This window comes from Cetorhinus maximus, chromosome 6, assembly GCF_964194155.1.
Source record: "Cetorhinus maximus chromosome 6, sCetMax3.hap1.1, whole genome shotgun sequence".
In the NCBI taxonomy this organism is placed as follows: domain Eukaryota; kingdom Metazoa; phylum Chordata; class Chondrichthyes; order Lamniformes; family Cetorhinidae; genus Cetorhinus; species Cetorhinus maximus.
In genome coordinates, this window is record NC_135884.1 from 29,433,933 (window position 1) to 29,461,917 (window position 27,985).

The 27,985-nt window shown below is 39.9% G+C and overlaps 1 protein-coding gene across 2 annotated transcripts in view; it reads right to left on the reverse strand.

The window, feature by feature from the left end:
- The window catches only part of bicd2a (BICD cargo adaptor 2a), a 76,892-nt gene that overhangs the window by 42,566 nt on the left and 6,341 nt on the right, over window positions 1-27,985 (reverse strand). For both annotated transcript variants that reach the window (XM_078543499.1, XM_078543498.1), the window contains exon 2: window positions 7,657-7,869. In XM_078543499.1, the coding sequence (XP_078399625.1) occupies window positions 7,657-7,869 (213 nt within the window). The remainder of the gene's footprint in view (window positions 1-7,656; window positions 7,870-27,985) is intronic.

Here is a 27,985-nt window from a genome sequence, read left to right on the forward strand (position 1 = left end):
GGAGATAGGCTAAGTAGTTCAAATGGACAACTTCATAAAAAACCTTTAAAATAATAATGCTTATTCAATTGTTCCAGAAGTTTCACACAACCACTGGAGCAAAGTAGGAAACAACTAACAAATGCCGAGAAGGAAAATCAGAATCTTTACAGTGCAGAATGAGGCCATTTGGCCCATTGAGTCTGCACTGGCTTGTTGAACAAGCCTTCTAAATAATCCCACTCTTCTGCCTTATCCCCATAACCTTGCACATTCATTCTTTTCAGATAGCAATCTAATTCCCTTTTGAATACCTCGATCGAACTTGCCTCCACCACCCTCTCAAGAATTTCGTTCCAGACTCCAACCACCCTCTGGGTAAAAAAATTTTTCCTCGCATCACATTTACTCCTTTTGCCCATTATTTTGAATCTGTGCCCTCTAGTTCTTGATGTACTTGAGTGGGAACATTTTCGCACTATTTACCCTGTCCATACCTCTCAGAATCTTGAATACCTTAATCAAGTCTCCTCTCAGCCTTCTCTTTTCCAAGGAAAACAGACCCAACCTCTCCAATCTATCCCCATAGCTATAGTTGTTTATCCCTGGAATCACTCTTGTGAATCTCTTCTGTGCCCTCCAATGCCTTCACATCTTCTTCAAGTATGGTGCCCAGAATTGGACACAGTACTCCAGGTGAGGCCTAACTAGCGTCTTATACAAGTTGAACATGACCTCCTTACTCTTGTACTCAATGCCCCTATTAATAAAACCTAGGATACCATATACTTTATTAACTGCTCTCTCAACATGCCCTGCCACCTTCAATGACGTATGTACAAATACACAGAGGTCCCTTTGCTCCTGCACCTCCTTTAGAGTTTCTCCCTTTATTTATACTGTCTTTCCATATTCTTCCTGCCAAAATGAATCACCTCACACTTCTCCGCATTGAACTTCGTCTGCCATTTGCCTGCCCAATCCACCAATATGTCTATGTCCTTTTGAAGTTCAAGACTATCCCCATTACAATTAACAATGCTTCTGATCTTCATTTCATCCGCAAATTTTGAAATCATACCCTGCACATCACAGTCTAGGCCATTAATATATATCAAGAAGAGCAAGGGTCCCAGCAATGACCCCGGGGGAAAAAAAAACGAAATCCCTATTTTTACTGCCCTAAAATGTTACCTTTGGAAACGCAGTTATCACAAACACCACTGCAGAAAGTGTACAAAAAGTGCCCAAAAAATCAATAATTTATCTGCTTCATAAGTATGATGGATGGTGACATTAGGTTTTCAATATACTGCTGTCTGTCGGACAACTGTGGGTGGAAGTTCCTCTAGGGGCATCAGCAAAGCAGACATGCAGCTTCAGGGTTATGAGCATTGGAGATAGTTAATTTTGGTACTAAAATAAAAATTTGTTGCAAGAAACCACCTAAATAAGTCACCATAATGTAAAAGGCTTTCCATTTCTTTAAACAGATATTCAAAATGTCTATCTTTACCCATACTTTACCCATACATGCTTTTAAAATGAAGTGCCTTGGGACAATTAATTAGGGTAAACTAAAATTATTTCTTAACATGCTTAAGTTACTGCCCATTGTCAACATCAGGAGCCTGAAAATTTTCAGGTCCAGATCTCATCAATTTAGTTTAGCAAGCATCCACATTCTCACTTAGCCACTTTGGGGAGCAAAAAATCTAGTGGTTAATCAGTAAGCCAAGTCAAAAGTCAGCAACAAATTAGGGAAGAGGATCCTTCACTGGCTGGCAGCAGGACAGTGGTTTTGAAAAGCCAGGAAGGGGAATTGCTGCTTGCCCTCTGGGCCCACAAAAAATCTTCCCAAAAAATGCTCCAGGACATGTTTGGAATGGCCTACAAAAGCATGCTCAATTACAGGCTGGAAAAGGTCATCTGGTCTATCTTGTCTGTCCTACATAACTGTGATCCTATGATGTGTATCCTAATCATATTTTCTATGTTTCCATATCCACTCTCCACCTCAATGTCTGTACTGGAAATAATGAAGTCGGTGAGCTACAGGCTCACATTGCTAAATGGAATTATGATGCAGTTTCAATTACATAGATGTGGCTCAACCAGGCCAGTAATGGTTTCTGAATATTCTTGGTTACTAATTATTCAGGAAGTATTTATTAAGGGGATGATGTTACAGTTATAAATAGGAAGGATATACTGTACTGGATGGTTCTGAATCTATTTGGCTTGAGTTGAGGAATGTAGAGGGAGCTGTTTACAATGTTGAAATTTGTTTTCTATGAAACTCCAAAAGTGAGGAACTATATGGCAAATTTGTCAGAAAATTTCAAAGGTGTGCAACAAAAATAGAGTGATAATATTAGGAGACTTTGGTTACCTTATAATAAACTAAGGAAAAACATAGTGGTAAGGGTGGGGAAAGAGAGCAATTACGGACATGTGGGTATTAGGACTTCCTTAATCAATATATCTCTAGTCCAACAAATATGGGCGCAATGTTGAATCTGGTTCTGCAAAATGAAGTAGGGCAAGTGAAGTGTGTTAACTGTAGGAGATCATCTAGCAAACGATGACCACAACATAACTTTGTTTAACGTAATTATGGGAAGACAACAGAAATAAAAATGCTCAACTGGAGTAGAGCTAATTTCAGTGATTTATGAATGGATTGGGGGGGACGGACAGAGCAAGGGGCGCGGGGGACGGGAGAGATTAAAGGAGGAAAGACTTGCACTCATATCTTGCCTTTCACAACTGCAGGATGTCTCAAAGCACTTTACAGTCAATTAAGTACTTTTGAAGTGTAATCAATGTTGTAATGTAGGTGGTGTAGCAGCTAATTTGCACTCAGCAAACTCCCACGAATAGCCATGTGATAATAATCAGATAATCTGTTTTTTGTGATGTTGATTGAGAGATAAATATTGGCCAAGACAAGATAAATCCCCTCTGTTCGTCAAAATAGTGTCATGGGATGTTTTACGTCCACCTGAGAAGGCAGGCGGTGCTTCAATGTAACATCTTATCTGAAAGATGGCATATCTGATGGTGCAACAATCCCTCACTACTGCACTGGACTGTCAGCCTACTTTGTTGTGCTCAACTCCTTGAGTGAGACTTGACTCAGAGGCGAGTGTACTAGCAATTGAGCCACAGCTAAGTGAGTTGTTACAGAATGATGGAGGGCACACAGGGAAGAGATAATTCAGGTGAAACCTAGGCATATTCCTTTGAAGGAAAAAAAATAAAGCATCCAAAGCTCATGAGTTCCAGATTACAAACAAAAAAAAAGTTAAAATAAAACAGAAAGAGGTGGTCTATGACAAATGTCAGCAACAAGATTTAGTTAGTAATGAGGAAATTTATGAAAAGCACAGAAAGGAATGGGGATACTGTAGCATAGTTATGTTACTGAATAATAAGCCAGAGGCCAGAGCCAGAATGATCCGAAGACTTGAGTTCAAATTTCAGCAAGACAGCTGGGGAGCTTAAATTCAATTACCTAAATATATCTAGAGTAAAAAGCTAATATCAGTAATAATACCATGAAAATACTGGATTATCATAAAAACTCCTCTGATGCACTAATGCGTTTTTGGGAAGGAAAGCTGTCAGTTGTTTCTGGCCTACATGTGACTCCAGATCCACATCAATGTGGTTGACTCGTAAGTGCCCTCTGAACTGGCCTAGCAAGCCACTCAGTTATACTCAAGGTGGCAATCCACCATCACCTCTCAAAGGCAATAAACATGGTCTTGCCAGTGATAGCTATAAATGATTAAAGCGGGAAGTTATGTTAAAAGATTAGCAGGAGAGGTTAAAGTGAACTATAAAACAATTTGAGCATATCAATTGTAAGCAATCAGACAGGGATAAAGTTGTGCCTATTAAGGACTAAAAGGAAATTTTAACGTAGACATAGAAGTCATGGGTAAAGTATTAAATGTGTACTTTGCAACATAATAAAACGTTCCAAAGTGCTTCACAGGAGCATTACAAAACAAAATATCACGCTGAGCCACATGGAGAAATATTACCAAAAGCTTGGTCAAAGAGATAGGCTTTAAGGAGTGTCTTAAATGAGAAAATTGATGTAGTGAGGTGGAGAGGTATAGAGAGGGAATTCCAGACTTTTGGGCCCTAGCAATTGAAGGCACAGCCACCAATGGGGGAATGATTAAAATTGAGGATTCTACAGGCCATAATCAGATGTGTGCAGATATTTCAGACACTTGTGGGGCTTGAGGAGATTGCAAAGATATGGGGGGGTGAGGGCATGGAGGGATTTGAAAGCAAGGATGAGAATGTTAAAATCAAGACGTTGTTTGACCAGGAGCCAGGTAACTCTTTTGTTACAAAACAAATAAACTAAATTAATTAATCAAGGGACAAAATAAAAGGCAGCCCCTTAAAGGGAAACTGCAAAAACAAAACGCAAAATGTAAAGGAAACTTTCCAACATTAAATCAAAATGAGATTAAAAGGGTCGAAAATGAGATTAAAAGGGTCGATAACACACCCTGATCCCCGCAGTGTCCACCGAGCATGGAAGGCCTCGACGGACACCAAGTGCTCCTTTTCCAGAGGCACCCTGCCGCGAACATAGCTGCAGAAGAGGAGCAGACAGTCGGGACGGACGACTCCCTCGATCACCCACTGCCTGGACCTGATAATGGCCAACTTGGCCAGGCCCAGGAGCAGGTTCACGAGGAGATCCTCCTCCCTTCCAGTCCCCCTATTCCATTCCGGTGCCCATAGATCAGGAGCGTGGGGCTGAAGTGCAAAAAAACAACAGTAAAAGGTTTTTCAAGAAACTAAAAACAGGGTGCAGCCTACAACAACCAACATACACGTGGTCCACAGACTCCACAAGGCTGCAAAAGATGCAGGCATCTGGGGAGTCCGTGAACCGACACATCCTACAATTGTATGGGGCTGCTACATGCAACACCCTCCATCCCAGGTTCCCGATGGAAAAGGGGAGGACCCCTCTGTAGAGGACCCCCAACTGGGGACCTCCACCACCAGACGGCAACAAGGCTGGTGGGCGAAGGCAAGGAAGTGAAGGGTGTGCAGCCGCAGCCCAAACATGCAACCCCTCCCTGCCGTGCTAAAGGGTATGGAGGGCATTTCCATGAGGCAACTCAGGTTGCGGGACACCGATTCCCGAGGGAGGGTTCAGGGCTTGGGGCTAATGTGGAATTCCGTCTGAGCAGGGGTGTGCTTAGATGGAAGACCACCGCACATCTGCGCCACCTCGAGTCCCAATATGACTTCGGGGCCGAGCACGACAGCCTAAGGTCTTGGATAGCACTGGCCATGAGCCGGACGTCTACCGATGCACATTGTGCCAACTCCTGGGGAATCATCCAGCCCACTCCTCCGCCACCCAGCACTTTCCCGATCCTGGTCACTCCGGCAGCCACAGTCCTCCTCTCTGCCAGTCACTGAAAAGGGCGGGGGTGTGGGTTCCTGAACAGTGGCTCTCTGATGATAGCCGCTACTCCTGACGGCAGAGAGCTGCGTCGCAAGGCAACCATGTTCCAGACTTTGATCAGGTCCTGGTAAAAGACGGGCAACACCTGCAAGGAGCCACAAAGGCCCCTCAGGTCTACAAACAAGAGCTGCACATCATCATTCAGGCCGTGCACCTGGCGGAAGAAATACGTTGCCAGGGCACACCATCTCGGAGGGGGCTCGACATAAAGGTATCGCTGCAGGGCCTGAAGGCGGAAAGTCGCCACCTGGGTGCGTAGGCACACCAATACCTGACTGCCCTCCCTAAGCGGGAGACTCCGAACCTCAGCAGCGATCCAGTGCAGCCTTTTGTCCCGAAAGTCGTCGACGAGCACTCTCTGGATTTTTGTGACAAAATCCAGGGGAGGGGTCAAAATGACCAGCCAGGACCACAACACGGTGGCAATAAGCTGGTTTATGACCAGCACTTGACCTTTTTTTTGTGCACAGGTGTCAGCGTGAGTTAAGACAGGCAGCAGAGTTTTAGATGAGCAAGAGTTTTGGCTGGCCTCAAGTTTGCGGAAGGTAGAATGTGGGTCATCAGACAGGAGTGCATTGGAGTATTCAAGTTCAGAGGCAACAAAGGCACAAATGAGGGTTTCAGCAACAGATAAGCTGAGACAGATGGTGTTAATGGCGGTGGAAATAGGAGGCCCTAGAGGTGGTGCGAATAAATGGTCAGAAACTCATCTCAGGATCAATTGAGGCACAAAGATTGTGGACAAACTGGTTTAGTCTCAAACTGTTGCCGGCAAGAGGAGGCAGTGGCTAGGGAATTGAGATTGAAGCAGGGACCAAAAGCAATGCTTATGATTAGATAGATAAGAATGGAACCAGATGAGAGCAATCCAAACCAGTTGAACAACTGTGGAAAGGCATTGGAGGAACATAGCATGGTCAACTGTGTCAAAGGCTGCAGACAGGTCAAGGATGGAAAGATAGTTTATCTTTGTCACAGTCACAATGTCATTTGTGATTTTGATGAGAGTTGTTTCGGTACTATGATAGGGACAGAAGCATGATTGGAGAAATTTATTTTATTCTTTCATGCGATGTGGGTGCCACTGGCTAGGTCAGCATTTATTGCCCATCTCTAATTGCCTTTGAGAAGGTAGTGGTGAGCCACCTTCTTGAACCGCTGCAATCCATGTGATGTAGGCATACCCACAGTGCTCTGTGTCCAAACATGGAATTCCGGGAAAAACTAGCACAATGGGAGAAAACAACATATTCAAGGACCCTGGAGAGGAAAAGGAGGCTGGAGATAGGGCAGGGTCAAGCTTTGGCATTTTGAGGAGAGGGCTCACAACGGCAGATTTAAAGGTGAGTGGGACAACACCTACAGAGAGGAAAGAACCGTTAACAATACCATCTAACATGGGAACCAGGAGGGGAAGTTGGGTGGTCAGCAGTTTAGTGGGAAGAGAGTTGGGGGGGGCAGGAGGTGGGTCTCATGGACAAGATGAACTCAGAGAGGGCATGAGAGGAGAAATGAGAGAAAGATGCAAGTCAGGGCTAGGGCAAGGGGGAACTTCAGGGGGGAGTTTGACCTGGTGGGCTAGTGGAGGAGAGGGATGGAACAGAGACAACTCATCGGATGATCTTGAAGGTCACCACCAAGGGTTTTCATTCTGCTCACTTTTCAATACTCAGGCTGCTTACTACATTTTCCCACCTTCCAGCTCCTCCTCCTCATCTAATTTTCACCCCATCTCCATCTTATTTTGAAAGCAGGAGGTCATGTGGCAGCCTTTGTTGATTAATCCAAACCTAAATGGCACCCGTGGGTTATTTGACCATACTACAGCTGATTTGATTTCTGGAAGTATAAATGTGGATTAGAAGTGATTTCTGAATTATAACCAGACAAAACCCAGGGATATTATGAGCCTAACTATTCTGCTTCCATTGCCACCTCTACTGAAATTAATGAACACAGCAGAAGCTAAGAATCACCCCTTTGGTTTTCCTGGTTCGCATGACACAGACCTATTTTGTCCTCTTTGCTGAAAAATATGCATTCCAACGAAAGACCCAGAGGTGGGAAAATGAATGAAAATAGAATAAATACATTTACACAGAAAATTACTCAAATTAATGAAGTTGAAAAATTGATTTCACAATAGTTCAGTTCTTTTCTGTTACCTCTTTTAGCTGCTGTGTGATTGAAGCAAGATGATCATTTTCAGACTGGACATTAGTGAGCACATTTTTGATCTGTTTCAGTTCTGTTTGTAGCTCCAGAATCTTCCCCACATAATATGCCTCTTTAGAAGCAGACTCCTGAATCAATGACTCCTCACGGCTCTCTCCATCAGCTGCTACCTTTTTCTGGTTGCTATACGCCTGACCAAAAGCCTAAAAGAAATATAAAACACAAGGCAGTGAGCTTAGGGGGACAGAAATGCATATTGCATCCAGTCAGATAATCAAATAATTAAGCATGCATCTTATACACCATGCATAGGATGGTCAGTTACAAAAGTTGTACTGCATTACAAGCCAATTAAAAACAATCGCCAAAATTATGAACTACATTCAAAACATTTCTCCAGCTGTGAAAAAAAACTTAATAATTTTAGTTTTGTTAAATCTATTACATTTTAGCAGAGCGATTTGTTTTCTAAAGGATCAAAGTCCACCTTCTCTAAATTCATTTACTTAACTTTCGTTAGGTTTAACTGAAAACATAAAGATGCACAAGTATAATAGATCATACAAAATTACTGCTGTTATAGTGCATTTCAATGTGGGACTTATTGCTTTCTTTTGAAGGGTGATGTAGCAAGAAGTTCAAACAAAAGTGGCACAGCACAGAATACCCAAATATGTCAGCCTTTAAAAAGCTCAATTTAAACATTTCAAGCAAAGTTATTTCCACAGGACAAAACTGCAAAAGAACTTTATAAAATGGCAAAAATAATACTCAGTTTTCCTCAACAGGAACCTGCACAGAAAAGGTCAACAGCAAGTCATGAAACTGTAAATGTTGTAGGTTTTTCCCTTCAAGATATGGATGAAGTTAACAAAAATCGCATTTATTGTCAATTGATGGTTACTCTGGCAAGGCCTTTGCCTTGAATCACTGCAGTGCTTGTGGCAAAGGGGCTCCTTGATGATGTTAGGTAAGAAATTCTAGGATGTTTACCTAGTGAGAATAGAATGGCAGAATATGTCCAAATCAGGTGCTGCATAAATTGGATGGGAACTTGGAGGTAATGGTGTTCCAATAACTTTACTGATCTTGTCCTTCTTGGTGATGAAGGTTATGGGGCTGGCAGATGCTGCTGAAGTGAGTTTTCAGAATTGCAGCAGTGCACCCTATAGATTGTACATAATTGCACTGGTGAAGGAATAAATGGATACAGAGTCCAGTGGTATGGACAGGGATCAACTGGGCTTTGTGAATGTTGGCCATTTCTACAAAATCTTTCCTTCATTTGTAATATCATGATGGAAAAGCAGCTTTTTGAATGTTTTTCAGGTATTAAGATCATTCCTAACTGTATGTATGTGTGTATGTATATATATGTGTGTGTATATATATATATATATATATCTCATATGTAAAATATATCTCTAACATATAGAGTATATATATTTATAGAGAGACTAACATTTTAAACAAAGAAACTGACTAATTTCTTCTGCCATTAGTAATTTGAATTTTAAATGTATGTCCAGATCTTTCAAAAAAAAGACAGCAATCCAATCAAAAAGGTTGAGAAGGATCTACTCTCGAGAATTTACAAATTTGTATTATTTTGATAAATAGACTGATTTTTACTTTTACAAACAGAAAATAATCCACTGTCAGCAATTGCACAGGGAAAATTATTTTTGTGCTATATTTGCTATGTAATGTTTCAAAGGTAAAATAGAAAATGCAGATTCTCTTCATGATGAACAAAAATGAGAAATGTGACACTCAATACTTCATTCTATCACAATCATGACAGAAACAAGGGAGCAGCATCAATGATTGAAACCTCATGGTGATTCCAAAGATGGACTCGGGGCAAATGAAAAAAAATCGAAAAAAAATCATGTTTCAGAGCAGAGAAGACGGCCATCTGTTCAAACTGAAGCACCTACCATAAACTTTGTTCCAAACCTATCAATCATGTTTCTTTTGAAAGGTTATTTCAAACTTCATTAGTTGTAAATACTTCTAAATTATATTTATTGGCAAAGTCACTAATTTAGGACACTTTCATATACTATATCCAACATATCCATTGCAATTCAAGTCAGTCAATTTTAAAGTTTTCCACCAGGTAAAAGGAGCCCTTCTCAAAACAGTTGGTGTGACCCTGACTATTGTAAAGGCCTGTTATCTGATGAAAGTTTTCCAAAATCATTTATTCTGTTCCTCAAATTCTTCCCCTTCATTGACATATGTACAGCCATCTCAGCAGGATTTCTTCTAAAAAGTCCATTTAGACATTTTTGGGTCACTAAAGTCATGAAATTAGAGATCCTTTTAAGTTATATAACAATAGATAGTGGAACTGGAGAAAAGATAGCTTACAAAATCCACCCGAATCAGATTTAAACTTAATTTTAATCAATGTGTCAACATAGGACAAATGTCAATCACAAACAGAACTCATGCAGCAAGCTTCTCCTATCAATAGCCTAATTGGTTATCGTGTTTATCCATACAATTGACCTTTATGGTTTCTAAATCCTTACTTGATTGCAAATTTACAATTTTAGGAACAGCTGGAAACACAATAGGTGGAATTCCTGTTTGGGAGTAGACAGAGATTAGGTCATCCTGTCAGAATTAAACTTCTGGCTGGCCAACATGAAGTGATCTTGGAGGCATGCACAGAGCTAAAGACTTCGTTGCCTACCCTGAGGATAGGAAGGACTAGGTCTGAAGGAAAAATAAGTCTCAAAATATTCAAATTACAAAACACAAATCTGACTTTTAACAATATTGTCACTATAAATTCCTTCATAGAACATGGTGTGTGTAAATTTATAAACCACTAATGAACTTGTGTCATTAATTTAACAAGATTTATAAGAGTCGATTAGTATCACACTTGGACACTCAATTTCCACACCAAATTAAAACAATTTCTCACATAAATACCTGATATTTAAATGTGCAATATCATAAAAACCTTAGTGTTACTGGTGGATTTGGAAATCATATAGGTCAATTGTATGGATAAACACAATAATTAATCAATGCTCAAATTTGTTATCTGTCTTAAAAATAAAAAATGTATAAAGCAAAAAGTGCCTCACATCAATGTTAATCATGGGAGCGTAAATTAGTAGCAGAGGACCCAACTGAAGTTGGCACAAGTCAAGTTAGACCCCTTTCTCCAGAAAGTCCTAGTCCATTTTGTTCTGATTCCATGACACCCAGAGCGCACATTTAGATTATAACTAACTGTGCTGTTTGCGCAAAGCAAAACTGCCTCCAAAGAAATGTAAATACACCCTGAGATTTTCAGGTTTCCCACTTTTTCTTCTTTATTCTTTCATGGGATGTGGGCATCGTTGGCAAGGCCAGCATTTGTTGTCCATCCTTAATTGCCCTTGAACTGCATGGCTTACTAGGCCATTTTTGAGGACAGTTTATCAATTGATCAAATTTTTCACTTCAATTGCTCCCTCCATACCTTTTTTAACATTAAGTATCTATCTTCTCTTCTGTAACCAACCAAAAACAAGATTTTGCAATATCCAAGATGATGCTGAGCTACAGTAGTATTCCAATCAACAGATGCACAGTTGAATAGATTAATTTGTTTGCTGTCCATTTTGAATCAAGATGATCCATACAGGGGGATTCTTCAATACCAGCAAATATCTCCAACAATGGACAGTAAATTGTGATCCCTAAGATTTATTTATCTCAATTATTATATTATACCTTGACCCCGTGATGATCTTCCAACTACATATCCACGCTACAACTAAGACTGCCCATTTCCATCTTTGTAATACTGCCTGACTCCATCCCTGCCTCAGCTCATCTGCTGCTGAAATGCTCACCCATGCCTTTGTTACCTCTTGACTTGACTATTCCAATGCACTCCCGCTGGCCTTTCATCTTCTGCCCTCAAACTTAAGGTCATCCAAAACTCTTTTTTCCAATATCCTAACTTGGATCAAGTCCTATTCACTCATCATCCCTCCTCACTGATCTACATTGACTCGCAGTTAAGCAATGTCTTGATTTTAGAATAATTATCTTTGCTTTCAAGTTCCTCCATGTCTTTCCTCTCCCTATCTCTGTAACCTCTTCCAGTCCTATAACCATCTCCTTCCATTCACTTATTCGATTTTGCCAATGCCTGAAGCTCTGCAATTCCTCCCTAAACTTCTCCCCTCCTCTATCTTTCCCTCCATTAAAACAGCACTTAAAACCTACCTCTTTTGGTCATCTGCCCAAAAATCTTCTTATGATTCATGTGCCAAATTTTGTGCTCCTTTGAAGCATCTAAGGATGTTTTACTATGCAAAAGGCACTATAAATAGTTAATTACATGTATATCACATACGCAATGGTCATATTTCTTTAAAAACTAAGTGCACATGAAAGATACTTTCCTCATACCTCTTCCCCAAATGTCTCCCCACCTCTCATGCCAGTATATGATTCCATAGAAGCAGCTGCATTCCAGTACCTTGCTTCATGTGCAAGCTATATAGACTGTTTGACTATGGAGCAAGGAAGAGGAGAAAGAGCAAGTGTGTAAAAGAGCGGGAGAGCGCGCGCTGGGAGCACACACACAAAAGGCAGCAAGGAAGAAAGTGAAAGAGATAGTAGCAATCAAGTACAGAATATCTATGAAATTTGCAGTTGATACAAGAGATAAAATAGCCCTGCAATGAGTCCAAACCAGATCTTCACTTCTAAGCAGTTTTTAACTACGATGCAACAAAACAGAGCAAGAAATCCAACCAACTTCAATCAGTAAGGAGATTTCTGTGCATTGGCTAACGGTGCATGATTAATTGACATTGACCTCTGTTGTGCAACATAAAAGCATAAGAAAAAGCCAACATATTGCTAATAAATTCTTAATCTTCAGTCACACAATTTATTTTAACAAAAGTATGTAATAATTGCTGTTTTCAGATACAAGTCCATTCTCTTCAGCTCTGAAGAGTCATACAGACTCGAAACGTTAACTCTGTTTCTCTCTCCACAACTGAGATTTTCCAGCATTTCCTGTTTTTATTTCAGGTGATCAGCTAAAATCGACTTATCACCCAGTCCTGCAAAAAATTGACTGCTGTTTTAACTGTCGAATTGACTTGTTAGAAATGCACCTGCCAGAAATAGGTAAATCAGTAAAATTTAAATTGGAGTCTGAGAATGTCATTTGGACCCTGATGTGATTTTAACTGGGCGAGTTAAAAAAAAGGGTGGGGAGAAAACAGCCAGGTTGCTACTGCCCATCACCTTTGCTGTAAGTGCTCCAGGGATCGGGGGCATTTATCAGTGAGGAACAAGGAAAAAATTAATCTGACATCCCTACAATTGAATAACTTGCAAACCTCCACCATCTAGGCTTGCGTAGAAAGAATAGTCACTTGGGCAAACTATGACACCCATTCAACTCTAAACTATCAAGAACTCAAAGTGACAGAAAAAGACAACACTTCTTTAAAACAATCATTTACTCATTTTACAATCGATTGATTTGTAAGTTACAGCAGCATTGTATGCATTTTCTACTGCACTATTGTTCCTTTATCACTGTCAGGCCCAGCTAGTTTCTCTGAACAACATACAAATTTTCCAACCTGAACTCATAAGTCTTCATTGTACAAAACAGGAAAATACAGGAAATGGAAGGCTTCCTTACAACATTCCGTGAGTCACAGTTACAGTGAGTCACAGTCTTACCACTTAAAATGTGGCTACTACACTATTGAGGTTAGGTCATGGTAAACAAGCAGAGGGTCAAACAAATGCTGCCAGACTTGCTGAGTTTTTCCAGGTATTTTTGTTTTTGTTTTTATTTTTCCAGGTGTTTAGCAAAAGGCCCAATTTCTTTCATGCTTCAGAGGAGGAGTCAATAATGACCTGGAGCTCAGTTCCTGAGTGAGTGCACACACAAACATCTTCTGCATACTGTAGCTCAATAACTGAAGTTGGAGTGACTGACCAAATTGGAGAAAGTTCATTCAGAAAGGCATCAAGCATATGGAGAGACTTTGTCAGGAACACACACAGGGTAAGTTGAGGCATCGGAGAGAGCACACAAACCTCCAAACAACTCATCTACCCAACCATTCAAGCACCACCTGCCCTGCATGTGGTAGAGTCTGCAGATCAGCATTGGACTTAGCAGCCACCTCAGAACACATCGGACCAGAGTGGAAGCAAGTAATGCTCAAACCCGAGAGGCTGCCTAAGGAGGAGGACATCAAAAACACTTCATTGATGCCTTTCACAATTCCTCAGATAATGAAGTAGCCCATGCCTTCGTGCAGCAAGATCCGGACAACATTCAAGCTTGAGTATAGAATTAAAATGAAAAACAACCGGAAGCTTGGGCTCACACATGCGAACTACACGCAGGTGTTTTGCAAAGTGAATACCTAAGCTGCAATTGGTCCCTCCAAATGTAAAGCAGGCTACATTAGGGGCAACATAGGAGTATTTGAAGCCTTGGACAGAGAGCTTCTGGTCACCTATTGGATATAAAGAGTCAGAAGTAGGAGTAGGCCATTCAAGCCTGCTTCTGCCATTCAATAAGATCATGGCTGAACTGGTTGTGATCTCAACTCCACTTTCCAGTTTACCCCGCTCCCCCCACCCCCCACCCCCCCATAACCTTTGACTCGCTTGTCTATCAAAAATCTAATTCTGCCTTGAAAACGCTCGATGACCCCAGCCTCCAATGCTTTCTGAGGAAGAGACTTCCCCGTGCAATTGACCCTACAAGAAAAAAAAATCATCTCCATCTTAAAAGGGAGACCTCTTATTCTTAAATGATATCCCTTAGGTCTAGTCTCCCCCAGAAAGGGTAACATCCTCCTGGTATCCACCCTATCAAGTCCCCACAGGATCTTAAATGTTTCAATAAGATCAATTCTCATTCTCCTGAACGCCAATGGGTATAATCTCAACTTGTTCAACCTTTCTTCAGAAGATAAGCCCTTCCTCCTAGGAATCTGTCAGGTGAACCTTCTCTGAAATGCTTCTAACGCAATTGTGAACTGTAACTTCCATGATGTGACAATCACAGTCGAATTGCCGCTCTGCTCCTAGTTACTTACCTTGAAATGCAGCTGCACCTTTCTCACCCGACTTTCCAACTCGGGGCAGGTGAGAAAGGTGCAGTGCAGTGACTTCCTGAGGCCTTGTGTCAAGGGCAGCTGAGTTGGAGGTAAGGAAGCCAACCCACCACCACCCCCGCCCTTTTTATGGCACTAGCTGTCATAAAGCAGTTAAGGTTTAAAGATCCAGCCACTTTGAGAAGCCAGGGAGAAGGTAAGTGTATAAGGGAAATCGGTAGGACTGGGGTGGGAGGGGGGGGCTCTCCGAGAGTTAGTATTATAGGTACCCAGGAGTTAGAAGTGGTTTTAATTCTTCTAACTTTTTCTAGGTAACTATTGCTGTAAGACAGTCGGAACCATCTAAAGTTTGCAATTTAAATCAGAGTTTCGGATGGTTTCCAGTGCAGGGCAATTGCCCAACAGAAGTGTGAACTTACCAGGCAGCACATCTTTAGGGTACCCCCAAGATATGGTGACCTGAAGGTCAGAAGTTATGGGGCTATATCTTTTTTTCCCAAATAAAGAGACCAAAACTGTACATAGTTTTCTAGATCTGGTCTCACCAATGTCCTGCAGTAAAGCTACCCTACTTTTATATTCCATTCTCTTTGCAATAAACTCCAACATTCCATTTGCCTTCCTGATCACTTGCTGTACCTGCGTACTAGCTTCTTATAATTCATGTATCACGACACCTAGATCCCTCTGCACCACCGAATTCTACAATCTCTCGCTGTTTAAATTGTATACTGCTTTTCTGTTCTTCCTGCCAAGGTGGACAAGTTCACATTATCCCACATTACACTTCTTCTGCCAACTTTTTCCCACTCACTAAACCTATATCCCTTTATAGGCTCATTTCCACCTCTTGACAACTTACTTTCTTACCTATCTTGGTGTCATTGACAAAATTAGCTACCATGCATTCAGTCCCTTCATCCAAGTCACCGATATAGCTCGTAAATAGTTGAGGGCCCAGCACTGATCTCTATAGCACCTCACCAGTTACAGCTTGCCAACCCCAAAAAAAAATTCTCTCTGCTTCCTGTTAGCTAACCAATTCTTTATCCATGCTTTTATGTTATCCTCTACACCATGTGCTCTTATCTTGTGTAGTAAACTTTGATGTGGCACCTTGTAAAATGCCTTCTGGAACAACAAGAACACCACATCTCCAGGTTTCCCTTTATCTACCTTGTTCATTACTTAAACGAACTTCAATAAATTAGTTAAACACAATTTCTCTTTCACAAAGCCATGTTGACTTTGCCTGATTGCATAAAGTTTTTCTATAACTTCCTACGTAATGGATTCTAGCCACCTGGCCTGTAGTTTCCTGCTTTCTGTCTTGAAAAAGGTGTTACATTAGCTATTTTCCAATCCACTGGAACCCTTCCAGAATCTAAGGAACTTTGGAAGGTTATAACCAATGCCTCCACTATCTCTGCAGCCACTTCTTTTAAGACCCGAGAATGAAGGCCATCTGATCCTGGGGACTTGTCAACCTTTAGGTCTAATAGTTTTCCCAACACCTTTTTCCTGGATATGGTGACTGTTTTAAGTTCCTCCCTCTCGTTCGCCTCTTGATTGTCAAGTACCTTTGGGAAGTTTTCTAAGTCCTCTACTGTGAAGACAGACAACATCTGTTCAATGCTTCGGCCATTTCCTTGTTTTCCATTATCAATTCTCCAGACTCACTCTTTAAAGGTCCAACATTAGCTTTAGTTACTCTTTTCCTATTTAAATACGTGTAGAAACTCTTACTATCTGGTTTCATATTACTAGCTAGCTTTCTCTCATATTCTACTTTCTTCCTTTTTTTTTAAAGTCAATCTTTGCTGGTTCTTAAAATCTAACCAATCTTCTGATCTACCATTAATCTTTGCAGATTTGTACAGTGTTTCTTTCAATTTAACACTATTGTTAACATCCTTATTTAGCCATGGATGATGCATCCTTCTCAAAGAGTCTTCCCTTCTCACTAGGATCAGTCTTTGCTGAGAGTTGTTAAATATCTCCTTAAAAGTCTGCCACTGTATCGCTACTGTCCTACCTTTTAACCTAGTTTCCCAGTTCACTTTAGCTAGCTCTGCCTTCATACCCTTAGACTGACCTTTATTCACGTTTAAAACACTAGTCTTAGACCCATATTTCTCCTCTTCAAACTGAACATGAAATTCTATCATGTTATGATCACTGTCACCTAGAGGCTCCTTTGCCATTAGCTTTTCATTAATCCTGTCTCATTGCTCATTTCCAGGTCTAGAATAGCCTGCTCCCTGTTTCGCTCTAGAACATACTGCTTGAAGAAATTGCCCTGCATACACTCAAAACACACTTTCCAGGCTACCTTTGCAAATCTGATTCACTTAAGCTACATGTAAATTAAAGTCACCCATCATTATTGCAGAACTTTTCTTACACACCCCATCTATTCCACACTGTTCTACAGTGTGACTATTGTTAGGGGACCTATAAACTACTCCCACAAATGACCTCTTATCTTCCCTATTTATTATCTCTGCCTAAACAGATTCTACATCTTGCTCTTCTGAGCTAAGGTCATCTCTCACCAGTGTACCCTTAATTAACAGAGCTACCCCGCCACCTTTTCCTATCTTTTGAAAATGTCAAATACTGTCACTTTGATTCTCTGTTCCACTCCCATTCTGACCCCTCTGCCCTCGACCTTCTTTACTGTTCCAATGAAGCTCAACAAAAGCTGGAGGAACAGAACCTCATATTTGGACATTGAGTTCAACATTGAAACATTAGCCCAGGCAGCTGTTGATGGCGATTCTGCTTTCCCATTTACTAGACACATGTTTTGCTTCTTTCCTTGTCCCATGTGCATTTTTTTTGCCTTCCACTATTATACCTTTTGCTATTTTATTTCATCTGACAACTAATGTATCATAGGCCTTCTCATTTGCTCACCCTTCCTCCTCTTTCCCGAGCTGGATCAAAAACTGTCACATTTCTGAGTACATCCAATTCTGACAAAGGGTCACCAATCTGAAATCTTAGCGGTTTCTTTTTCCATAGATGCTGCCAGACCTGCTGAATATTTCCAGCATTCTCTGTTTTTACTTGATTAGAAGGGTTGGTTTTAAGGAACTTCTTAGAAGGTAAGATAGAGAACTAGAGAGCCAGTGAGAATTAGGGAGGGAATTCCTGAATTCAGGACCTAGGCAGCTAAAGACACAACTGTCAATGGTGAAGTGATTAAAATTGAGGATGCACAAGGGGCTAGAACTGGAGGAGCACAGAGGTCTCAGAGGGATGTAGGACTAGAGGAAGTTACAGAGATAGGGAGTGGCAAGCCCATGGAAGGATTTGAAAACAATGATGAGAATTTTAAAGATCAAGACATTGCCAGATTGGGAGCCAAGCTAGGTCCCTAAGCAGAGGGCTGACAAGATTTGGTGCGCATTAGGATGAGGGCAGCAGTGTTTTGGATGAGCTCAAGTTTATAGAGGGTAGAAAATTTGGCACCAGCCAGAAGAGTTAAGTCTAGTGGTAACAAAGGCATGGATAAGGGTTTGACAATTTGAAATGCATTGGAGGTTGTTTTGGAGGTTGATATAGGTGGTTTTTGGTGCTGCAGCACCAAATTTGTGATCAGGAGCTCATCTCTAAAATCAGAAAGGACTCCAAGGTTGCAAACGGTCTAGTTCGGCCTCAGACAGTGCCCCAAAAAAGCAATGGACTCAGTGGCTAGAGAACAGAGCTCATAGCAGTGACTGAAGAAAATGGCTTTGGTCTTCCCAGTATTTAGTAGGAGAAAACTTCTACTCATCTAATTTTGGATGTTGGACAAGTAGTGTGGCAAATTAGAGGCATTGCAGAACTTAGGAGGTAAATCTGGGTGTCCTTAGAAGTGTGTTTTCTGATGAGGTTGCTGAGGGGCAGCACACAGATGAGAAATAGGAGGGAGCCAAGGTTGGGGGGTGGGGGTCTCCAGATGTAACGATGCACAAGTGGGAAGAGAAGCCACTGCAAAAGTGATTCTCTGGTTACGGCTGGACAGATAAGAATGGAATCAGGCAGGGGCAGTCCTACCCAGCTGGACTACAGAGGAGAGGCATTGGAGGAGGGTGGTGTGGTCCACCATGACAATGGTTTCAAGCAGGTAGCGAAAGAAAAGGAAAGACAGTTTACTGCAGTCACAGGCACATAGGATATCATTTATGACTTTGATAAAGGCCACTTCAGTGCTGTGGCAGCTCCAGAGCCTGATTGGAGTTGTGGGAAAGATGCGCACAGATTTGAAAGGTGACAACACTCAATGACTTGAAAGGAAAGGTTGGTTGAAGACGGGCAGACAAAGGTACAAGTTCAGGTCTAGGGTATAGTCGAACCTTCGGGGACGTTTGGCTTGGTGGGCCATGGGAAGAATAAGTCACCTCAATAAATGCTTATATTGGGGAACCACTATCCCAATTAACTGCCCAGTCAATTCCGCAAACTCCACCTCAAATTTCCAATTTTCACCTCCTTTCTACTGACTGCATTTCCCATCCTAACCTACTGGTTGGCAAGTACTATCTTTAATTTTCTCATTGGCTGCATAACTCAAATGTGCTATATAAATACAAGGCTTTCTCAGTGAGGAAGGGAAGAAAGATACTATAGTTTGGATCCTTTTTAAGTAATCAGCAAGACACCAAGTTGATATTATACAATGGGTTTTATTCATTCATGGAATGTGGGTGTCGCTGGCTGGGCCAGCATTTATTGCTCATCCTAATTGCCGTTGAAAAGGTGGTGGTGAGCTGCCTTCTTGAACCGCTGCAGACCATGTGGTGTAGATACACCCTGGTGCCTTGTATCAAGCTGGATCCTGGCTCGAGACAACGATAGGAAATGGTAATGCTGCAATATTAAATTGACATAAATTTAGAAGAATGCTGATGTCATACCAAGCACGGGATAAGTGAATATGAAAAAGTACATGAAGGAAATAATGAGTTAAGAAGATGGGGGCAGAGAGGATTTTGGCAGAGAAAATTTTAAGTCAAATATTGCATGTCTGTTATGCCTGCATTTCAAACTAGAACTAGAAAATTTCTCAGAGAACACAAGAGTCAAAAATGAAAACAAATTCTGCTGAAGTTCATTGTAATGAAGTCTCCACTGGTTTCATTAACACCACTGTACATGCAAGTTCTTTAAACTTGAACAGAGATACAAATGCAAAGCAAATGCTATAAATTTTAAGGGATTATTACTTATATAACATATCACATCGAAAGGCCCTCAGCACTCAAACTATTGGGTTACTTGATTTTTGGATGCACTTTCCGTCACATTTTACATCAGATTACAGTACATTCATTCACAATGTGATGCAAAACATTCAATCCCCAAGGAATTGGAAATTTCTTTAACATTTATAACTATACGTGCTGTAAGATTGAGGGGCTATAATAAACAAAGGCTCTCAAAGAATCAGTCTTCAGCGACTCTTTTGTACACTTCTAAACCTCTTTCAAAAACTACTGTGGACACAGTTTGCATGTTTATTGCCAGACCCCAAGAATCAATCCTTTGCTACAGTACTGAACAGATGTAACTGCAGGCAATATGTGCTACACAAAGCTTAGACTATACACATACAAATGCTGTGACAGATGATATTTATGGATTGTCTCATGAGTTCAGCATCCAGATTCAGCCAAGAGGTAAGTCTTAAGCTGCGCAGTTCTTCTTTCAAAATATGTAATCAATGGAATAGCTCCCAAAACAATACCAGTTGTTTTACCAAACAATACTATTTGTTTTATTGCAACAAATGTTCTTTAATGGAGTATTGTAAAAAGAAAATGCCCAACATACAATAGTGAAAAAATATCTGCCCTCTATTTCAAAATACCAATCTCCATTACAGGATTTGTCAAGATCTGAAAAAATGGGTTAACCTCTACTCTGCAGTAATGCTGTAGACTTCCATTGCCGAGTGCAAAACTCCATTTAGTTTGCAATTATGTGAAATGTCAGATAGGTGCCCACAATGAAAAATACTTCAATTAAGCTTCATTGGCCAATCCAAACTAACAGATCATATGTTACTTGTCTGGGTTTCAGGAATCAGCTTATAATTCATTTAATCACAACTTTAACATTTTGGTCACACAAGTTATTACTCTCCATAAAGCCCAGGAGCGAAGGATAAAACAGGACTCAGTCTTTACACTTTTATAAGCATTTTTAAACAGGGATACGCATTACAACCATGCACCCCCTAAACTTAAACCCAGTTCCAGTCTGTTCCTATTTATAAGTCCAAATGAATCCACAGTTAATACCCACACCTGCATCCAATTAAACACAATTAATATACAACTAATACTTGCTGTTAGCTGTACCAAAATCCTTAATTTTGAATTTCTCTAATTCACTGGCAGTCAAATTATTTAATGCTAAAATGCCTTGAAGTTATTAAACAAATCATTACACAATACAGGCTGAAGAGCTTATATATACCTGGGAACAATTCTACTGGGCACGATTCCTAACTTGACCAAGAATATCATTTCAAAACAGGCTCTATTTCACTGCACCTTTCATGAGTAAGGCACGTTTTGAACATATAAATGTATCCATTCTCTTAAACAATTTGAAGAGACTCGATAAAGAAATACTAACAATATAACCAAGCATTTGCTGGTCAGCCAAATTATCAGTTGCTCTGCCCTTCAACCTTTGGTACCTGATCAAAAATACACAGAATCTGCAGCCCTGATCAATTCACAACATGCAGAAGCAATCCACAATCAAGTCCCTACCAAAGGAGAGGGAGCATATCTTAGTCCTGAATGATGTGACTGTTCAGGTTTAAATCACATTATACAACTTACATTTATGTAAAATGCCAGCTACAAAGATGGACACCATGACACAGGAAAAGACATTATGAGGGGTGATCAAAAGCTTGGTGAAATAAAGGAGTTTTGAGGAGGGCCTTAAAGGAGGAGCTTAAAGGAAGGGAAGGCAGTGGGAAGGCAGAGAGATGGTGGGGCCAAGGCACAGAAATCAGAGATAGAGGAGTCACGGTTTTTTTTGGGAGCGGTTGGAGAGCTGGGGGAGGGTACAACGATAGGGAGAGGAAATATATCACCATTCCTTCACTGTTGCTGGGTCAAAATCCTAGAACTCCCCCCTAATAGCACTCAGAGTGTACCTATGCCACATGGACTGTAGCAGTTCAAGAAGGCAGCTCACCACCACCTTCTAAAGGGCAACTGGGAATGGGCAATAAATGCTGGCTTAGCCAGCGACGCCCACATCCCATGGACAAATTTTTTTTTAAAAGGTAAAATTATGAAGGGATTTAAACATAAGAATGAAACTTTTGAACTGGAAATATTGGCACAGAGGAACCAATTTAGATCATCGAAGACAGATAATGTGAGAATGGGACTGTACAGAATTAGATATCACTAGGTCTTTCACAAAGTATTATTCTGAAAAGAGTTGTCACAATGCTACAATGCAAACTCTATTCAACTGGTTTGGACACTTTGCCAAATCATGAACCCTCTTAGCAAAATGAGGATTCATCCTTTAATAGTGGGATCAATTAAGGATTAAGCCCTAATTCAAGCCCTTTTTAAAAAAATCAACTTAATTGCAGGAACAATTGGCAGAGATATGCACAGCTGAAAAGCTTTAGAAAAGGCAGACAATTTGACACAAGCGCATGTCTAATATCATGAATGCACCAGCTGTAAGTGCCACCTATCAGGCAGTGATTTCACAGTTGCTTTTCGTATAACGCCTCATCGTACACGCAAGATGACAATTACTCAGTTTCACGTCCTGGAAACACAGCTGCTGCCTCTTTTTCATGTCCAATACAACAGCAATCAAAGGATACAAAAACTACCTTCATCTACATGCAGATCAGAAAGCAGGCTCTCTATGCTATATATTACGTATGCAAAATCCAAAGCACGACACAGACTGTCTGTACCATCAGTACATATTTAGAAAATTATGTCTAGATGCCAGCTGGTTTTCACTAATCATGCACCAATTTTCAGTATATTATAGATTTTTAGACATACAATTGAATACAAAATCACCACTATCTACATAACGCAATAATACTACTCCTTTAACTACCATTAACCAAACACAAGCTCCTTTGAGATGTAATTTTCACAATTTTCCCTTTGTATTTATTTGTTTCTAACACCCTTAGAAAATTAAATGCTGAAGTAATAACCCAAATATGAAAACAAAATAAATATATAAAACATGTTAACTAGCTTACATCCTAAAATGTGCAGGATTATTGTGATGGAATCTTTATCCAAGCCCTACAGCTTAACTCAGAAACAAATCATCAACCAAACATTGAAGTAATGAACGTCTTACTGTGTTCTTTGAAAACTAACACAAAAGGTCAAAGCTCCATCGGACTATTGTCATGTAAAACAACAGATGACTCCACGTTTTCACATACTTTGATTAAACTAATTTATGACAGCAGAAGAGGGTTGACATAACCAAAATTCTACATCATAGGGGTAGCACTTTTAGTACATTTTGCCTCAAATTTCTATAAAAGAGTCATAAATCTGCCTGATAAAGGATGTCACAGTATCAAAACACAATAACAAAATCCAATAATTAATTCCAAACTCAATGTTTAAAATGGACGGGAAAATTGTTTACAATTTCCTGATAAAATTCACTGCAGTGGCAATTTATAATTTAACACTGAACCTTAAAAATATATTGCAAAAGCTCCAGTTCACTGCACACAAATTGAAAACTCCACACCAGTGAATGAAATCAAAATTAAATCAAAACAATGCATTTCCAAACGACAACTACTTAGAGGCATTGACATAAAAAAGTACTAACACTCATATCCATAAAACTGAAATAGATGAAAAATTGCTAAATCCCTTTTGAACATTCCATAAACATTACACATTTAGCAGATCCCTAATGGAACACTTGGGCACAGGCAAGTGGCCATCCATTTGTGATAGATACTAATGAGGTCATTTTGAACATTTGACTTGTGAACTAAATGAAAGTATGTCTGATTAATGGTGTCAGGCCAACGACACACAAAGATCAACAGCCATCGCTAATATCAAGAATTATGCAGAATTGGATAGTAACCTGATGATTACACATCACATCAGAAATCATTGATCCAATATGCATATTTTGGCAAAGGATTGTTTAAATGAAAATAGCCAGGAATAGAAAAATCTAGCAACTAATGTGAAAATTACTAAAATATCAAAGAAAATAAATTCAGAAGTATAATGCACTAGTGCATCTAATGTGATTATTGGGAGAGACAATCATCAGCTTAAGGCAACAAGAAAAATAGATTACAAATGGCAGAACTCCCAACATTTCAAGAACTTCAAGAAATTCCACTGGGGCATCCAACAGCAGAAGTAATGATGAGGAAGTAATTGTATGGATTTACATTCTGCATTTCAGGAGTGCTCTAATCTGATTAACAGTTTTAAAGGAAGTATTTCTTCTGATGCCACTGATTTAACTTTTACATCTTAGCACAATAGTTTCTCACAGCATAATTGTAAATAAACTTAAAATCTACCTTGCATTTCTAAAGTGTTTTTGATTCTTAAAACAGACACTGGGATCTACGTCGTATTCTTTAAAATACCCATCTCCCAAATCCTGAATTTTAAGTGTACTGGAAACCTCAACCCTTGGTTCAGGTTGTTCATTGTCAAAATGACAGTTAAACAATTTTGCAGCATTTTTTGCAAATTCTCTGCAAGTATTGAAAACTTGAAGAGTGGGATGACTTCTTTATTCTTTATGATGGCAAAAATGACATTGTACATTGTCAGACAAATCATGAGACAGCTAACAGCTCACCAGCTGCTACATAATGTGAGACATGCTGCCCAGATCTTGACCTTATAGTTTCTAAAACAGTCAAGCCTAATTAACCTACATTTTAGAGAGAATCTGTGTGGGGCACTCAAACAATTCATAGTTCCATTATTGACTAGGATTTCCATGTGATTCTCAGTTAGCTTCCTGTCTCACATCTTTTCTTTACCTTAACTTTGATAGTGAGGGACAGATGTTCTTTTTGTTCAAATATATGCATAAGAAAAGCCTCAGCAAAACACTACGTTTGCCAGTGCACAAAAGTGGAGTCATGTTGCTGTGCATGCCTATGCATCTCATTCAGGAAAATATGCAATTTCTTGAGGTCCAATCGGTCTTCCTAAGCAAGAGTGTGTCGATTAATTTCTACCTAAGCGGACGCACAGATTTTTTGGCTTGAAATGTTCTCTTTTTCCTCATCAAAAAAGGGTTATTGATTAGTTAGAAACACAGAGCCAAAAGCTTCAGGACAACATGTGTTACCTACCCTTTGTCAAGCATTGGTACTCGAGTACATTCTCATGATACACAAACCATGTACACCAATGTATCGTTGAAGGGAAGCTAGAAAAATAAAAAGGGAAAGGAGGAATGGAGGTTATGTTGATAGGGTTAGATGAAGAGGGGTGGCGGCAAGCTCACGAGCAGCATAATCAGTGTCATGGAATTGTTAGGCTGAATAGCATCATTCTGTGCTGTAAATTCTATGTAATTCTATACAGTGCAATTTTAAATACTTTATCTTGATGGAATGCAAGTAAATATGATGCACCTCAATAACAAAAGAAACTACTGAATAAAGTGAAATTACAGCATAAATAGGGAGATTTTTATTGGCTCTGCTGGATTAAAAGAGCTGCCCATGCCTGAAAACTACAGGGAAAAACCTGCTACTTGGTTCCTACCCTTGATCAATCAGCCACCATTCTTAAAGCAATAGTGAAAACACATTTGTCTCTGTTTAGAAAATGGAATCTAGTTACAGATCAGCAGAAAAGGTCTAGTTCAATGAATAATGAAGATTTTTAGAGAGGATCCCTATGCTGCACCCAAAACTCTGCTGCTCATTACCTAACCCACATTTAGTCTTGCTCACCCATCACCCCTGTGCTCACTGTCCTACAGTCATTCCCAATGCCTTGGTTTTAAAATTCTCATGTTCAATCCTTCCATGGCCTCACCCCTCCCCATCTCTGTAACCTCCTCTTACAAGAACTCCGCAGTCCTTCAAATCTGACCTCCTGTGCGTCACCCACTCTTTTCACAGCACCATTTGTGGCCATATCTTCAGTGGTATGTATAGGCCTTATGCTCCCTCCCCAAATCTCTGACTCTCTAACTCTTTTCTACTCCTTAAACCTGCTTCTTTTACCAAGCTTTGTATTTTAAAAGAAACACTCTGGCTTGGTGGCAAATTTTGCCCATCATGCTTCTATGAAGTGCTTTGCAATGCTTTCCTATGTTAAAGGCACTATATAAATGTTAGCTGTTGCTGTTGTAAGTAAAACATTTACTGGGTGATATAATACAAGAGTAAAAGGGGGAATAGAAGTAAAAACAACAGAGAGGAGAAAGAGCTGAAAAGATTATCAATCTGTACTTATAGCTTATCTTTAATTTGAACTTTGTTATTTTCTGAATCAGACAACCTTAAATCAGTGAATAAATCTTGGTGTGGATTATCTAGCTTTGTACTGAATCATCCTCTACACTGGATGACAATTCTTTATCAATTAACCTACAAAGGTCATCTAAAACAATGAATACAACAAGTACAACTTGTATTTATACAGCACCTTTAATGTAATAAAACGTCACAAGTGCTTCACAAAGGCATTATAAAAAAACTTTAACACAGAGCCACACAAAGAGATATTAGGGCAGGTGACAAAAAGCTTGGTCAGCGGTAGATTTTCAGAAGAATTTTAAAGCAGGGAAGTGAGGTAGAGGGGAGAAGCTTAGAGGGAATTCCAGAGTTTACACCCAGGATGCTGAAGGCACAGCCACCAATGTTGGAGCTATTAAAATCTGGCATGCTCAAGAGGCCAGGATTAGAGGAGCGCAGATATCTCAGAGGGTTGTGGGACTATAAGAGATTACAGGGGTAGGGAAGGGTGAGGTCATGAAGGGATTCAAAAACAAGATAGATACCAATGTTATTTTATATTCTAGTTTTTAAAATTTCTTCATTACTTGGGATATGCCAGAAGATTGGGAACTGCCAGACACATCCTAGCAGTGTACAGTACAACATACACAAACATCTCTACTGGCTGTTTATAGAAAAAGGCACTTGTACTAAAATAAAGCATCGCATAGGTCATATTTGTTCTATAAGTCCTCATGGTTTACCCAGGATAACTTTAGATGTATGTTCGCAATCTCAACTCAATATAGACAGCTGGAGCTATAGAATTGGCATAGCAAATCTCAAATTATCGCAAGATCAAGCCCCAACATTAATCAAAATATTTAATAAATGAAAGTTCAATATTTAGTGAAAGTAAATTAAGTAAACACAATGGAATACAGCAGCTGAAACTATGCCAGTGTGATGTGGGAACACTCATGCTATTTTCAAATTGGCATTAAGTTAACCAACTCAGAAAGAGAGAAAAGGAAGCCATCTTTTACATAACAAAAACAGGAAATGCTGGAAAAACTCAGCAGGTCTGACAGCATCTGTGGAGAGAGAAAAAGAGTTGACGTTTCGAGTCCGTATGACCAGCTGCAACTATTTCTCTTGTTATTTGCTAGATCTTGTTCAAACTATTGATATATGAAAGTGAGTTGTAAAGACAAACTATTGTACGTTTTAAGGCCAACGATAATGCTTTTAATTCTAATTTGCCTTCCCAAACACAGATTTAAAACCTTTGGTCTACCACTCCTTTAAATGCTAACAGTGTAATGAAAAACATGCTGCACTTGAGATCTGGAGTGGTCTAAGTGCTTGACTGACAGTAGCCCATGACCCTAGACACACCAAATGGGTACTTGATAGTCCTAGTAAAGAAATATAAAGAATCTTACATTATCAAAACAAGAAATTGAATTGGGGATCTATATTTTGAAATAAATGTTGAATTGGAAAAGTTCTTAATATTTGCTATGCTGTTGCCCCCTCTCAATATTTTCCATTTTTTGTTTCCGTTTCCATCACTGAAGTAATATATTTTTAATGAGACAATAAGCAAGCTTACGAGGGCTCCAACATTCTCCCTTTTAAATCAATCACTTATCAAAGCCAATTGTATAGGTGACAAATACCTCATCTTAAATCTACATTTCTCTTGATATCACAGCAGAGGTC